This window comes from Paroedura picta, chromosome 2, assembly GCF_049243985.1.
Source record: "Paroedura picta isolate Pp20150507F chromosome 2, Ppicta_v3.0, whole genome shotgun sequence".
NCBI lineage: Eukaryota > Metazoa > Chordata > Lepidosauria > Squamata > Gekkonidae > Paroedura > Paroedura picta.
Window position 1 is genome coordinate 94,726,770 of NC_135370.1, and position 12,604 is coordinate 94,739,373.

Sequence of the window (12,604 nt, forward strand, 5' to 3'; positions counted from 1 at the left end):
TTCTTTTTATATATGCAGAACAATGATATAACTGTAGATTTCTAAAAACACATTGTAATTTCTACGTTCCTGCAGGGAGGTTGGGAGGAAGCCTCAGAACACTTGCATGAGTAGTGGAACCTAATTAACCAGGTATTCCCTTTCCCCATGAATACTGGATAGTAAACCTTGTACTGTACCCACTTCCTTCCAAAAGTCCAACCTGCAATGACCATGACAATTCCAGATGACATGACCCTCTGCTTTGAAGTATGTGAACAGGAATAATATTCATACCTTCTGCTTGGGTACTCTGTTCTATGCAGAAGTAATGCCTGCCATGCACATGATGATTCAGCGTGTGCAGAATGGAAATGGAGTGACATCATAGTTTTCCTGGTAATAGCAATGATGCCTGCCAAATTGGCAGGTGTTGTTGGTATTCTATATTGATGTCATGAGGATATTGTAATTGTTAACTGGGTCACTTATCTAAGCAGAAGGGACATCATGTTCAGTGCTTCTTTGGCACCTGAGTGTAAGAAATAATAACCTTGTTGTTGTGAATCTGCATATTAATCAAAGCAGGATAGTAAATTAAGTATAATTTGTTTTTGGGTTTTTTTGTATGTCTGAAAGCTATTTCTTGCTAGCTAGTTATAAGGTATACATCAGAGGTAGTCAAACTGCAGCCTTCCAGATGTCCATGGACTGCAATTCCCATGAGCCCCTGCCAGCAAAAGTCCACGGACATCTGGAGGGCCGCAGTTTGGTATACATTGGTATACGCTGGTATACATGGTTGCTTGCTTTCATTTTTAACTAGAATATACTGTTTATGAATATTGTGGAATCAAGTACATACTTGAAGTAGATCACACAAACCAATGTAGATCACTTGTGAAAATAGTCTTAGAAAAACAGATCTCTTAGCAGTTGAGAAGTGCATAGTTTGCAGAATCAGGGTCCCTAGTAAATATCACATTTTTGGGAAGACTTATACTATATTTAATTCCATACCTATTGTTAGCACTGCTGATTCACTAAATAATATGAGATTGTAGGAACAATTTCCTGTTTCCACTGGAAAGGGACCTGTAATGGCAATTAGGCTTATAAGAGTGTGAAAGTGTTGCATTGAGGTGCAGCCATCTATTGGGAAGGGGCCATGACCCTGGATCATGTTATTACAAGCCATTTTTTCTGGATTTTCCAGAGACAAATGGCAGAATAGAAAGGAATATATTAATGTTGATCTTAACTCTTGGTACAAATTTTGCTGAATAGGGGTCCACACATAGGCACTGGTAGAACTATACTTTTCTTGCAACTCTGTTCCCCTGGATTCCAAGCATGCTGAGTATGATTTGCAGAACTCAAGAGATACCCCTGTAGAGTTTGTTACATAATCAAAGGACTGCCACTGTACTCACCAAGCAGACTTCTTTGATGGATGGGACTATCAGGTGGGACTCATCCTTTGATCTTAATTCCTAGACAAGAATTTAGGGTAGAAGACAGTCCTTCAGAACCTAATCCCAACAGCTTGAATTGGACATGAGAGTGGATTGGCAGGCAGTGTAATGGAGAATCGTCTCCATTGGATATAATGAATGATGGGGGCCCCTAGATGTGGACCCCTTGGACTAATCATTTTGAAATTTGGAGGGGAGTCAGGGAAGAGCCTCCTGGAGCTACCCTGAAAGGTTGGAGGCTGTACCTCAAACCATGACCCCCCAGGAAAGGTGGGACTGCTGACATTCCCATTATAATCTATGGTGCCATTGACTTCCATGGGCGCTGAAGTTGAAGTGGCCGAATCAGGCCCTTCGTGCACAAGCCTACTTGTGATCACATAAAAAGTTCAAAAGCACTATGCATCTATGATTCTATGCATAGGCATTGCAACAGAGAGAAAAATTAGTGGGCATCATGGGACCTTTAAACTGTGTCAGAATATGGAGGAAGGGAACTGGTTTCATGAATTGATTGACAGGAGGAAGTGTTATGCATATAAGGCGTGTTGCTCTCTTCCGCCTCTTTCAGTAGCAGGTGAGGAGGTTAAGACATGCAAAAATATGAGGGGCTACTATCAGGAGATGGTATGCACCTCACAAGGGATGGAAAGAGTATTTTTGGAAGAACCCTTGCACACCAGGTGAAGAGGGCTATAAACTAAAAAAAGGGGGAGTGAAACATAAATTCAGAACCTAGTGTGATGGCAAGAACTGAAGAGGAGAGATTTGAAGATGAGCCATATGGATGGGGGGGTATAGAAATCAAATAAATAAATAAATAAATAAAATAAATCTACAGGGAAAGGCACATAAGCAGAGAACTTCTAACTTACAAGGAATTTCAAAAACCAAAACTATGGGGCACACAAAGAATGGATTACAATGTCTCTACACTAATGCACAGAGTATGGGAAACAAGCAGGAGGAACTAGTAGTCCTAATAGAGGAAGGGGACTATGACCTAATAGGAATCACAGACATTTGGTGGGATAATACTCACAATTGGAATACTAGAACTGAGGAGTACAATCTATTCAAAAGGGACAGATAAGTAAAGAAGGGGGGAGGTGTAGCAATATATGTTAAGAATCTGTGTACTTGTGAAGAACTATGGGTACCTGAGAATGAAAGTTCAGTTGAATGTATTTGTGTAAATATAAAAGGAATAGTAAATGAGAATGATATTATTGTGGCAGTCTGATATAGAACACTAAGCCAGTCAGAGGACTTGGATGAGATACTCCTAGACTAAATTACACAATTCTCAAAGAGCGGGGAAACAGTGGTCATGGGTGACTTCAATTACTCGGATCTGTTGGAAGACAAACTCTGTTAAAACTACAAATTCCGTTAATTTCTTAACTTGTCTTGCCGACAGCTTCTTTTCCCAGAAAGTAGAGAGGGGATCCAGGGGGATCTGCTATTTTAGACTTGATTCTCATAAATAAGGAAGAACTGGTAGATGAGGTGAAAGTAGTGGGCACACTTGGTAGTAGTGACCATGTGATTTTGAAATTTACTATTGTGGGAAAAAGAAAATCTGTACATAGTCGGATGTATAGACTGGACTTCAGGAAAGCCGATTTTAACAGACTTAAAGGTATGTTGGGTAGAGTCCTGTGGTCAGAAAAACTTAAAGAGATGGGAGTCCAAGAGGACTGAGAGTTTCTTAAAAGTGAAATACTGAAGACTCAATCACAAACAATTCCCTTGAGAAGAAAAGATGGAAGGTGCCTAAGGAAGCCCAGGTGGCTCCATAAGCAGCTGTCAAATGATTTGAGGAATAAAAAAGAACTATTTAGGAAATAAAAGGAAGGCCTTATTTCCAAGGATGAATATATACAAATAACCAATGATTGTAGGGAAAGTGTTAGAAAAGCTAACTCTCAATATGAGCTTAGGCTAGCAAGAAGTGCTAGCAACATAGCAAAAAAAGGGCTTCTTCAGTTATATTTCAAGTAAGAAAAAGAGTAGGGACTCTGTAGGACCACTGCAAGGAAAAGAAAGTGAAATTATACCAGTCTTCTCTTGTGAGGGAAATAGTGCTCAATGTAGCAAAAACTTATCGCAACAGGGGGGGATGGGAATGGTGCCCTAGGATTACTGTGGGGACAGTCCTAGTTTCTTTAAATGAAACAAAGTCTTCTGGGCCAGATAAACTGTATCCAAGGGTACTAAAAGAACTTGCAGATGTCATCTCTGAACCTCTGTCCATGATTTTTGACACTTCTTGGAGAACAGGTGAGGTGCCAGATGATTGGAGGCAGGTAAATTTTGTCCCCATCTTCAAGAAAGGGAAAAAGGAGGATCCGGGTAACTACTGACCCATCAATTTGACATCTGTAGTTGGCAAAAATTTGGAACAAATCATTAAACAGTCAGTCCTTGAGCAGACTCAGCATGGGTTTTGCAAGAACAAATCATGTCACACCAACCTTATCTCTTTATTTGAGAAAGTAGCTACCTTATTGGATCAAAGGAATGCTGAGGACAGAATTTATCTAGATTTCAGTAAAGCTTTTGATAAGGTTCCACATGATATTCTTGTTGACAAGTTGGTAAAATGCGGTATGGATCCTAATTCTGTCAGTTGGATCAATAACTGGTTGACAAATCGTACCCAGAGGGTCCTTGTTAATGGTTCAGAATCCTCTTGGGGAACAGTGACAAGTGGAGTTCCCCAGGGATCTGTCTTGGTCCCTGTGTTGTTCAGCATATTTATAAATGATTTGGATGAGGGATTAGAGGTGGTACTTATTAAATTTGCAGTCAATACTAAACTGGGAGGGATAGAAACACAATAGAAGACAGAATCAGAATACAGGATGATCTTGATAGGCTCGAGAAGTAGGCTAAACTGCATAAAATGAAATTCAGTAGGGACAAATGTAAAGTTCTGCATTTAGGTAGGAAAAACTATATATACCAATATAGGATGGGGAAGACTTGTCTTGGCAGTAGTATGTGTGAAAAGGATCTAGGAGTCTTAGTAGACCATACATTGAACATGAGTCAGCAGTGTGACTCAGTGGCTTAAAAGGCAAATGGGATTTTGGGCTGTATCAAACTGCTCCTCCTGATCCAGCCCATTACTGCCTTTAAGCACTGGTTCAGCACATAAACAGCATTCTTAGAATTAGGCGGAAAAGAAAGGTAGAAATGGGTATCATCTGCATATTGGTGACACCACAGTCCAATAGCTAGCTAACATCAAGCAAAGAATGGCTGACTAATACCAAACAAACTTTGTGGACCTCTGTAGTGATTCCTGTTAAATAGTACAGATAGACAGCTTTTCTTGGGAAACAGCTGCCAAGTTTTTTTTTTCTCCCTATGATTACCCAGAGATTAAATTGTTAATTTTTTTGCAGTGTTTTAGATGATGAGAGCAGCAGTTTGCGACAACAGAAGCTTGACAGACAGGTGAGTTTGTAAACTATTTGTTGTCCTTTTTATGTATTTCCTTTCAATGAACAGCATTTGCTTAACTCGATTTCTTCATGCTAAGAATATCTCCTACTGATATACACAATGGAAAATTAAGTATTTTGTACTAGAAATCTCTGATGGGTTTTTTTTCTCCCTTCCACAACTGATTACACATGAAAGCCTGAAAAATCTGTGTAAGGGCTGATTTCAAAATTATCCAGCATTGTGTCAATATATCTCTTCCTACCACTAACTCTCCCCACTAACACACTCGCCTGTGTTCTGCAGTGCTCTGCAGACTAGCTTTTCCACAAGAATGATGAATGCTTCAGAGGAAATTCTGGGCACATGTGAAATATAAAGGCTGCAAACTTAACATTTTCTAAGTGGTCAAGGAGATATGAAAGCAGTCTTTTTGTCCTGAGTACTTATTTAGATTTTTTTCTCTCCCATTACAGACTAATAGATTTTATGGATTTTTTTTTTAAACTAAGTACTTTGTTTTTATCTTGCTTCAACCAAGTCACATTTTCACATAATTTCATTTTAAATTTAGCTTGTAGGGAATAGTTTTACTTAATATGGATAGTATGTGGAAATGTGACACCTATGACGGTGTTCATTTCTTTTCATTCTCTATATAGAAAAGGAAAGTTGCTGAGGAAATGGATCAACACAGAATTGTTACACAACCAGTACTGCACTGGTCATGTGTTTCCCTGTTCATTTAAAGTGGCTTAATCTAATAGACATTGCATTAATAGGTATCATATCCTTAACACTATTTCACTCTCTTATATATTTGTGAAGCATCCTCCTGGGAGGAGACTGTCTGGGGCCCTGTCCGTCCAAGGCCATCCTGATTGGCCCTCCTCCTCCTGCTTCCACCCTCCCCCCTTGCCTGCTAGAGGCCTTGTGGCTGCGGCCTCCATTGTCGCCCACAAGGAGAGAGACAGCGACAGGGCTTTGCGGCCTGCAGGTACGCTCCTGCTGGGAGGGAGCCGGGTGTGTGTGTGTGTATCCTCCCTGCGGGCCGCGAAGCCCTTTCGCCGTTGGTGGTGGGGGGGCTTTCCACTCCATTTAGCCTGCTTTGAGGGCCAAAAGGAGCCACGGCCATTCTCTCATGCCCTCCTGCCTGGGCTTTTAAAATGGGCTTTGATACTAATAATAATATAAACATGCAAACATCTGGAGGGAAAGATCTGTACAGTCATAAAATCTATTCTCTCTTGGGGCAATAACATGTCCTTAGTAACTTAGAACTGAAAAAACATTTCTTCAGTGTTTAGTGTAGATAACTTTTGTTTATAGTTTCTGCTTTGTTTTGCCTTAAATAAGTTTTGAATTTCACCCTGGAAATCTACTTTTCTCATTTATCTTACTTTGGGGTACAGTTAATATTTTGCTAGTAGATTGATTCTGAATTCTCTCAACCAGGTTTTGATGCACGCCCCTGAACAAGCATTACAGTGCAATCCTATGTGGAGTTATTCAAATCTATACCCATCCGTTTCAGTGAGCTAGACTGGCATGGCTTTGTCTAGGATTGCACTGCTAGTATCTCTGTTGGGGATAGACCCAACAGAGTTTTTCTTTGGATGGAAGGACTGCCATACTATATTTATTTGTCAACTTTAGAAAATAATAGCAAAGAAAGGGTTGTTGAAGAGCTACACTGGATTTTGAACTGTATATTTTCAAACTTAATACTGCATACAGGGCCGGATTTACATGAAAAGAGGCCCTAGGCTATTCCACTTATGTGGCCCTTTCACCTCCCATTTTAAATTACATGAGAGATAATAAAATACATAATTACTGTGATATATATTAATATGTTAAATGAAACATGATGCGATTGGTACTAACCTTTATAAAAAAAAATGTGGAATATAGGCCCCTCTTGATCTCGAGGTCCTAGACTGAAGCCTAGTTAGCCTATAGGAAAATGCAGCCCAGACTGCGTAGTTTGATACTAGTTGCTGAGAAGCTCAGGAAAACTTTAAGCTCACTGTGGCTTTTATCTGATGGGAAACCCTTTTTGTGTTTTTCTTAGCGAGCGTTGTTAGAACAGAAACAGAAAAAAAAACGCCAGGAGCCCCTGATGGTTCAGTCAAATGTGGACAGTCGCACAAGAACACGCAGAATGAAACAATCAGAAGAACAAGCACCACTAGTGGAATCTTACCTCAACATCAATAGCAACACCATTTATCATGGTATATAAGCGTTATTCATATTATGCCAATAAGTTAATTTTGATTTTAGTAAAAACAAAACAAAACACAGATTTGAAATTAATGCCACCTTCAGAAATTCGTAGTATTCAGTTATTTAAATGTTTGTCTATACTCCAACTGTCATAAACTGTCCATATGTTTTAGTCTCCTTATTGATATGGAACACGTCTACTGGAATGGTCCCTGTAATGGAAATGATCACAGATGTGACATCTGTTGTCCCGCCTTGGGGAGTGCGCCAGTAGATGGCCTGCAGTGGCAGTGGCGGCACCAGAGCTGCTCTGGTGCCCACCACCAGTCTTTCAAGGCTGGTCTTGCCCTCCAGAAAGGAGGACCAGCCTCGGAAGACACTTGGTGGCAGCAGCAGTCCCAGAGCAATGAGCAGAACTCAATGCTGGGCCTCGTTGCTCTGGTGCCAAGCTGGCAGCTGCAGAGCAGTGAGGCCCAGCACTGAACCGTGTTTGATGCTGTGCTATGGTGCTGCCCATCCTCCCTGGCCAGTGCCACCCACAGGAGAGTGGGACTGGCCTTGGGAAAGAGGGCTCACAGCCAGCAGTGGCAGAGCAGCAAGGCTCAGATCTGCTGGGTGCTGTGCTGCACTGCTGCCAGAGTCCCAAAGGAGCCCCACAGCTGCCAGCCACGAGTGGAGGGCCGCAGAACACGGTAGCCCTCCTGCCATGTGCTATCTCCTTAGGAGCAGGAGCCTAGGGAGGAAGAGGAAGAAGAATAAGAAGAGTCAGTTCTTATAGGCCATTTTTCTCTACCCGAAGGAGGCTCAAAGCGGCTTACAGTCGCCTTCCCTTTCCTCTCCCCACAACAGACACTCTGTGAGGTGGGTGAGGCTGAGAGAGCCCTGATATCACTGCTTGGTCAGAACAGCTTTATCAGTGCTTTATCAAGGCCAAGGTCACCCAGCTGACTGCATGTGATGAGTGGAGAATCAAACCTGGCTTGCCAGATTAGAAGTCAGTGCTCCTAATCACTACACCAAGCTGGCTGTGTCTGCATGTGTGTGTGTCCGTGACAGAGACAGACTGATGACTGAGATAGCAATTAAAATGTGGGCCTCTGAGTCTTACAGCATAAATTTTTAAATGGGTTTAAAAAATCATTTGCTTGACAAGGTCACAACCACTGAATGATTTCCCATCTCTTTGTAACCATTCCTTTAAACTGTAGTTGATTATAACTGTTATGGAGAGTGGTGTGGTGGTTAAACGCAGCAGCCTCTAATCTAGAGAACCAGGTTTGATTCCCTGCTCTTCCACTTGCAGGCAGCTGGGGGCCCTTGGGCTAGTCACAGTCCTGTTAGAACTGTTCTCACAGCACAGTTCTGTCAGAATCTCACTAGCCTCATTGATTGACTGTTGTGGGAAGAGGAAGCAAAGATGTTTGTAAGCTGCTCTGAGACTCCTTTGAGTACTAAAAGGTTTATAAAATTAGCTCTTCTTCCTCTTCAGCTTCTGGTTAATGCTAGTTAGATAAATAAATTTCTGATATCATAGGAAAGAAAATGGCAGGCAGTGAAGGGGCTTATCTGGTATGACTTCTGGAAGGGATTCATGGTTGTGATGATGATGATGATGTTCTCTGAATGAATATCTATCTAATGAAACACACCCATTGAAGTGCAGTATGCAAGTGATACTAGAGAAAGTGATACATCTAGGAACACCCAAGTGTGAATCTGAGTGCTACCATCCATACCATGTCACAGAACCTAGCAGTCATCATTATTGTAGTACTAATTGGTTTGATCACTTTCCTCACATTTCAGCTCTAGAATTGCATGACATAAATTGGATTAAAGTACAAGTGAACTCAATGTATTTTAGTGCCTCCCATCAAATCTCTGTGTTGTCTTGTCTAGCATATATGTCAGCCTATGTTTCCTGGCAAGCAGGTGGATGTGACACTTGGTAGTGTCATAAAAGTAATAAAGGAAGTCCTGAGAAGTCCATACCATGTCATCCTTTTTGTTTGAACAGAGTAGTTCCTTGAACTTTTTTCTGTACATATTAAGTAGTTCTTGTACATTTGGAACTATCCAAAGTTAATTAAGCCAATTTGAAAATATGCATATTATTTACTTAAGGTTCCTTCCCATGTGGATATTATTGCTATAAAAATACACCGTTTTTTGAACATTTGAGTGCATCTACTGAAATCTATTCTTTAAAGGATTAGGATACTAAATCTTGCTGTAAAAGCAAAGAGGGAGCTAATGTGGAATTCATCTTGTTCATCTGCAGAAGTAATAGCCAAGCGGCTAAATTAGGTCCCTTTGCCGTGCCAAAAATCACACTGTGAGAAGAACCTTTTATATTTTTATTGTAGCAGAAATACAGACATAGGGGCATATCCCAAATTTCCCAAATCTGTGTACAGAACAAAGGATTGCATGAGATGGAGTCACTGAAGCAGTGGTATTCTGATGCTCTGGTATTCCCATCTGTTTAAAAACTTGCCACAATTTGTTGTGCTCCACACAATCAAAGGCTTTAGCATAGTCAATAAAGCAGAAGTAGATGTTTTTCTGGAACTCCCTAGCTTTCGCCATGATCCATCATATGTTGGCAATTTGATCTCTAGTTCTTCTGCCTCTTCGAAATCCTGCCTGTACTTCTGGAAGTTCACGATCCACATATTGCTGGAGCCTAGCTTGTAGGATTTTTAGCATAACTTTGCTAGCATGAGAAATGAGTGCAATGGTGCGGTAGTTTGAACATTCTTTGGCATTGCCCTTCTTTGGGATTTAAATGTAAACTGACGTTTTCCAATCCTGTGGCCATTGTTGAGTTTTCCAAATTTCCTGGCATATTGAGTGTAGCACTTTTACTGCATTGTCTTTTAAGATTTTGAATAGTACAACTGGAATGCTGTCACCACCACTAGCTTTATTGTTGCTCAGACTTCCTAAGGCCCATTTGAATTCACATTCTAGGATGTCTGGCTCCAGGTCAGTTACTACCCCATCGTGGTTATCAGGGATGTTAAGCTCGCTCTTGTATAGTTCCTCTGTATAATTTTGCCACCTTTAAAAAATGTTTTCTGCTTCTGTGAGGTCCCTACCATTTTGTCATACCCATCTTTATCATACCCATCTTTGCATGAAAAGCTTCTCTTTATAGAACAATAATTAAGAAAATCTTATTTCACCCCCTTATCCATCAGAAGCTCCGATCTCTGAAATTGTGATAAGGTTTTAGGGGTGCAGGACGTTACTATTTTATCTTGAATAGATTTGTAGATTTGTAGAATTGATTTGTTCCAGAAATGTATGTATATGCTTCAGATGAGTTAATCAGAATCCCCCGAAAAGTGTCATTTCCTTTATAGATTCATGCTGGATAGCTGAATATATTGTGTTCTGCAATGCCAAAACAAAATCTCTTGTATTGCATTGGGGGAGGGGGGGGGGAAGGCTGAGTTAAATCATCCCTTCTTTGTTCCTAACTTCTTCATTGCATGTTTGCTAAATTTACATACAAAAAAACATCATAAGAGCAATAAAGAACAGGGAACAATTAAGAATAATCAAAAACAATTTACTAGTGGAAAGTTTTGCAGTTTCAGGGGGCAAGATGGTGCAGGACTTACTAGTCCTTGCTGATAGGAACTTAAACTATCCACTTGTCTAACACCTACTGAGCACAACTATGTACCAGCACTGGACCCAGGGTCCAGGGAGTACAGTGATAGCTATAGCACATCCTGGCCCCTCCAAGCTTGTGGGTCCTCCTGGTCCTCCTGCTCTGCAGGCAGGCCCTCTGGATCCACAAGTTAAGTTTAGCTATTGTATGACCTTATACTCTGTCAAGAGACTCCTTAATAATTTGAAGTTGGTCCTTAAATATAAAAACCGTCCCTTGAAAAAGCTGTAGGCAAAATGTGTTGGGACTTGTGTACTGAAACTGAAGAGAGACGACTTTATATAAGTCCAATTCGGATATTTTATTGCCATATTGGTTTCCCAGTACGTCTGTATTATTCTATACTTGTTTCTTCACTGGGACACACCCCTCCCAGTTCATTATTTTAGGTCAGCAGGTGGGCACCCAAGCAAGGAAAGATTGTCAGACAGAAATCTTCCACCATGGATGGGTCCAGTTGTGAGAAGAAGAAGAAGAAGAAGAAGAAGAAGAGTTGGTTCTTATATGCCGCTTTTCCCTACCCGAAGGAGGCTCAAAGCAGATTACAATCGCCTTCCCATTCCTCTCCCCACAACAGACACCCTGTGGGGTGGGTGAGGCTGAGAGAGCCCTGATATCACTGCCCGGTCAGAACAGTTTTATCAGTGCTGTGGCGAGTCCAAGGTCACCCAGCTGGTTGCATGTGGGGCAGCGCAGAATAGAACCTGGCATACCAGATTAGAAGTCCGCACTCCTAACCACTACACCAAACTGGCTCTCAAACTGAGTGCCATGGGCTAATTATGTCTCCCATACTGGAGAACACACATTCATTTTGAACGCTGGTGGGTAGGCAGGTCAGATTCACAGGAAGAGTGGAATCATCAGGCCACGTGGCGGCCTTCTGTGACCAGTACTCTAAGGTAGCGATCCCCAACCTGTGGGCTGCGGACCACATGTGGTCCTTCGACTAATTGGAGGTGGGCCCCGAAGGACGCCTTCTCTCCCCCCCCGGCCCTTTACTTCTTCCGCCCCAGCCCTTTACAACACACTTCATTGTTGTGGCGTATTTGTATCTTATATTGAAGGGATGTTTAAACATTACCATAGCAATCAGAGAGCGCTAGGGCAGTGGTTGAGAGTAGAGGAGTAAACTACCCCCCCCACCGGGCCTCAGTAAAAGGCGTTGAGTGGTCCCCGGTGAGTGGTCCCCAGCGTTGAGTGGTCCCCGGTGATAAAAAGGTTGGGGACCACTGCTCTAAGGGATTACAGTAAAGGGCTTGGGGGGCTCTCCAAGGAATGCCGTGACCATGACCTCAGTGGAGTCCTCCTCGATAGCTGCCTTGTGCTGACTGATGCCATCCACCTCCCATGATGATCCATGCAACAGTGATCCATGCAATGGTCACTTCCAGATTAGACTTCTGTAACTCGCTCTACGTGGGCCTTCCCTTGTCTTTGACTCAGAAGTTACAGCTGGTCCAAAATGCGGCTGCCAGGGTCCTCACTAGAACACCTTTGAGGGCCCACATTCAGCCGGTGTGTTGTCATCTGCACTGGTTACCTGTCTGTTTCCGAGTCAGATTCAAGGTATTGGTATTGACCTTTAAGGCTATATACGGCCTGGGTCCCATCTACCTGCAGGACCGCTTGGTTGCTTATGCCCCCCGCAGAGCACTCTGCTCTGCGGGTATGAATTTACTGGTTGTCCCGGGCCCACGGGATGTTCGCCTGGCCTCGACCCGGACCAGGGCCTTTTCAGTCCTGGCCCCAGCCTGGTGGAATGAGCTCCCAGAAGAGCTAAGGA

The 12,604-nt window shown here is 42.2% G+C and overlaps 1 protein-coding gene across 4 annotated transcripts in view; it reads left to right on the forward strand.

Moving 5' to 3' along the window:
• TUB (TUB bipartite transcription factor) overlaps positions 1 to 12,604 on the forward strand; it is a 154,655-nt gene that overhangs the window by 100,124 nt on the left and 41,927 nt on the right. For all 4 annotated transcript variants that reach the window (XM_077321707.1, XM_077321703.1, XM_077321705.1 and 1 more), the window contains exons 2-3: positions 4,868 to 4,919; positions 6,982 to 7,144. In XM_077321707.1, the coding sequence (XP_077177822.1) occupies positions 4,868 to 4,919; positions 6,982 to 7,144 (215 nt within the window). The remainder of the gene's footprint in view (positions 1 to 4,867; positions 4,920 to 6,981; positions 7,145 to 12,604) is intronic.